General features: G+C 63.9%; 1 protein-coding gene across 1 annotated transcript; it reads right to left on the minus strand.

Moving 5' to 3' along the window:
* Positions 1-494: 494 nt before the first annotated feature.
* On the minus strand, positions 495-1,547 carry HES3 (hes family bHLH transcription factor 3). The gene is made up of 3 exons (XM_010849954.1): positions 1,467-1,547; positions 1,289-1,370; positions 495-868 (listed from the first exon to the last, which is right to left on the minus strand). The coding sequence occupies exons 1-3, from the start codon at positions 1,545-1,547 to the stop codon at positions 495-497; spliced, it is 537 nt and encodes a 178-aa protein (XP_010848256.1).
* Between the last annotated feature and the right edge of the window lie 2,454 nt (positions 1,548-4,001).

Raw genomic sequence — 4,001 nt, forward strand, 5'->3', positions numbered from 1 at the left:
CCCTCGCTAGCGGGGCGGGGCCTGGCGCGCTTTGTGCCTGTGGGAACCCGGCGTCCCCAGCCCGCTGAATGGGCCGGGGCGGGGCAGCAATTCTCCTCGCTGCGAGGGGTCCGCTCTGGGCCTCTGCGGACGGCGACCTTCCCACCGCCGCGCGGCTGCGGGGCGGGGGAGAGGGCGGGCTGTCCGCCGAGGGCCCTGGGAAAGGGGCGCAGCCCGGGACACCTCCTCCCAGCCCCACTAGAGGGTGGGAGGAGCAGAAAGCGGGTCCAGCCTGAGTAGCTAGGACTGGGGCAAGGATGGGGTTATGCCTAGACGCTCAGAACCCGGTCCAATCATAGCTTCGTGTATTTCCGCGAGTTAGCAGAGACGCGGCCCCCTCCCGGTCACCCCGTCCTGGGACCAGAACCGACGACTGGGGTCCCGACCGTTCAAAACAGTCTCTGCGTCCTCAGGCCAGAGGAGGGTCCCCTTGAGTCCGAGGCCGCATCTGAGCCTCACCAGGGTCGCCACAAGCGCAGCCCGGGCTCCGGGCTCTCCGCGAAGCGGCGAGAAGTCGACTGCGGGGCCGGGATGCTGGTGGAGGCGCCGGGGAGACCGCCAGAGAGGAGGCGCCGGGGTGGCGGGGACCGCGATCCGCCGGCGGCCGGAGCAGGGGCCCAAATTGGGGGCGCGCAGGGGCCGCGCCGCGCGGGCGCCTCGGGACCAGGACTGGCGCTGTCCATGGTACTGCCACCCCCGCGCTCGAGCACCAGCAGGCCGTGCAGACCGGCGCCGCCCTCCTCTCCACGCCGCAGAAGCTGGCTAACGCCGGGCAGACAGCCGCGGAAGCCCGACGGGTACTCAACTCCGCTGGGGACCGGCCAGAGCCCTAGGGGGAGGGCAGCGGACGAGAGAAATGTTGAAAGGAGGGGAGAACAAGGGAGGTGGAGGAGGAAAAGAGAGATGTAGAGAGGAGAGAGAAAGGGAGGGGAGAAGTGTGGAGGGAGGGAAGAGGAGGGAGAGGAGGAAAGGAAGAGGAGGGAGAAGAGAGAGGGACGATTAGGGAGGGAGGGCGGGGAGGCCGAAACTCATCCCCTGCCATGGGTCCAGACGTTCACTCACTCGGATTACAAGTCTGCAGCCAGCCAGGCTTTTGCTGCCTCCCTACTTACAGCAATACCTCCTCACTCAGCCGCCCTGAGCGGTTTTCTGTTCATCTCTCCTTTATCTGGCCTTGTAGAATCCATGGCTCTGACCCCTCCAGCCCTCCTCCAGCCCCTTGCCCCACCCTCCCAGGTCCTCCTTCTACCTTGCACCGAGTTCTGAAGGCTTTTCATGTACTTGACACTCAGCTCCAGTATGTCCGCCTTCTCCAACTTGCGTTTCCGAATCTGCGGGTCCATGGAAAGGGACGGCAGCCTGGGTTCAAGCAAATGAGGCCGGGGATTATATCACCCCCTCTACCTCCACCGTGTCCCCGGTCTCACCTGGTGCGAGTAGTGTTTCTCTAGCAACGATTTGAGCTGCTCCAGTGACACATTAATGCGTGCCCTTCGTTTCTTCTCCATCAGCGGCTTGGAGACCTGTGGGTGAGCAGTAGTTACATGACCTGCAGAGCCTCGGCCCTCTGGGCACCTTCTGTCCTACCCCTCACCCCTGCAACCCTCAGAACCCCAGACCTTGCGGAAGTTGCCAGTGGGGCCGCCAGAGCTGCCCTGGGTCTCGGGCTGAGTGCCCATTGTGTCCTAGTGGAGCCGCTGGAGGCAGCACCACCTTTATATGGAACCCTCGTTTACATGTCAATGAGGCGCTCCTGGACGAGTGGAACCCCGAGGGGGAGGGGTGAGAGGGGGACAAACAAGCAAGTTCCCCACCTCTCTCTGCCTGTTTTCTCCCCTTAGCCCAGGCCTCACCTCCAGTCTTTCCTTTATCCCTCTCATCCTCACCTCTTCCTGAGTCTGAGATTCCTTCCCATGCCCATGCTCTCCAAACCCTGTACCGTCCCAGTCTCCCTAGGTTCTGGGCCTCACCAACAAGCCCACTGGGGGAGGTCCAAGAGCCCAGCTGGCTGCAGGCCCTGTTAATGACGGTGACTGAGCACCGGGCCTCCTATGGCCTGATGAAGATACAGAGGCTGGGAGTGCCCACCAGTGAGGCCTTTCCTCCGGCTTCACGCTCTGGCCACTGGCGACACCGCATTAGTCTCCCTAATGTTGGGACAATACAGCGATTTTCTGCCTGTGGCCACTGAAAGCCGGGCCCGCAGGGGCCACGCAGCAACATGTGTCTCATTAAAGCGTGCAGCCCACCCTCGGGGCCACAGCCAGCCTCCTCTTCGCTGGGACCTCGGGACTGGGAGAGGTACTGTGCTGGGGTGCAGACTGGGCTCAGGGGCCCTCTGGCCCTATTAGGACCTAAACCACTCTCTTCAAGCTGGGGAGGGGCAAGCTGCAGGCAGCCTCAGGACAGGGCAGTCAGAATAGCTTCTCCTTCCTCCAGTCCTGAGTCTTCAGGCTGGATGATTCAGTCTCTGTTCCCTTACAGGGAAGGCCTGGGAATTTATTCCCCCAACCCCTGCCCCTTAGCCTTCTCAGGGTCCCAACAAGTGGGAGGTGGGGGTGAGGAAGACCACTGAGCCTCCAGAGAGCGCATCACTGGAGGCCCAAGATGCCAACGCCTTCTTCATTATTCAGGCTGAAGACTCAAGCTCAGAGGAGGAGGCCCCATGCCAGCAGCGGCTGGGTGCTCCAGCAAGACTCCTGGGCAATCCCTGCTTGGGCTTCAGCAACTGGACTACACTAGCGAGGGACGGGAATTGTCCATTCGGGGGAGTCCCTGGGTTCAAACCTACACATCTCCCTTGACTGAATTCTCTTGGCCTCAGTTCATGAACATGCAGCCCCCTACTGCTGCTTGTGAGGGCGATGGGGAAGTCACAAGGACCCAAAAGTTCAGTACAGGAGCCCTGCTGCTGATGACTTTACAACCTGGCCTTTGCAATGAGGGGGAGGGGAAATTGCTGGGTCCTTGGTGGGCCCCCAGCTCCCTAGAGCCGGAGCATCCTCTCTGACATCCACCCCCGCTCGGAGTATTGACCGGCCCTGCCCGGCAGCGGCGTTCCTAGGCGCCAAGCAGCGTGGAGAATCGCGCCCCTCCCTCCTTTCAGTCAGAAGCTTGGTGACCGTGGCTCTTCCTCCCCGGCCGCAGGGCCCTTAGTTCAGATCGGGACCGGGCCGGGCCCCGGGCGGTACGCGGGGCCGCGGCTGAACTGCGGGCGCTGGCACGCGCCGGGCAGCTTTGAAGCGCCGGGGCCGCGGGGCCCGAGTGGCTTCCGCGCGCTCGCTCGGGCTTGGGGGGCTCGCGGGGGGGCGGGTGGCGGCGCGGTACAAAGGTGCCTCCTGGCGGGAAGGCGCGGCTGGGCACAAAGGGGGCAGCCGAGTGTTAAGGGCATTGTGCTGGCCCCACAAAGCCGCGCCCGCGCCCGCCTCCTCGGGACCAAACTCCTGGCGCCCCGCTGCGCGCGGGCTTCCAGCTGCGGCACATCTGCACACAGGAGGACGCGCGCCTCGCTCCGGCGGTCTCCCTCATCCCCGCTCCCTGCACCAAGGTGGGCGCGCGCCTCGCTCCGGCGGTCCCCTCACCCCCGCCCCGCTCTCGAGGAGTGCGGGCAGCCGGGCAATTTGTCCTCTAATTACTAGCCCTCCCCATAGACCGCCGTCCGCGCCTTTCAGCGCCGGCGGTATTAGCAAACCAATGGCCCTCTGCGCAGCAATCGCGGCCAGCAGCGGGGGAACCGGGCCCGCCCTCTCTCCAGAGTTAGGGCCGCAATAAAGGGGCCCACAAGATGCCCCCGCCTGCACCCAGGCATCCGCAGGTCCTAGAGCCCAACACTCCTCTAGAGCCCGTGCCTTAAGATCTTGGCCGCGCTGGGTGGGGCCGCTCACTTGGGTGGCTTAGTGTTTCTTAAGCAGTGGAAAATTGACCGCAAAATGCGCTAATTCGCAATGTTCTGCTCTGGCTGC

Source organism: Bison bison, unplaced genomic scaffold, assembly GCF_000754665.1.
Source record: "Bison bison bison isolate TAMUID 2011002044 unplaced genomic scaffold, Bison_UMD1.0 scf7180017864289, whole genome shotgun sequence".
NCBI classification, from domain to species: Eukaryota; Metazoa; Chordata; class Mammalia; order Artiodactyla; family Bovidae; genus Bison; species Bison bison.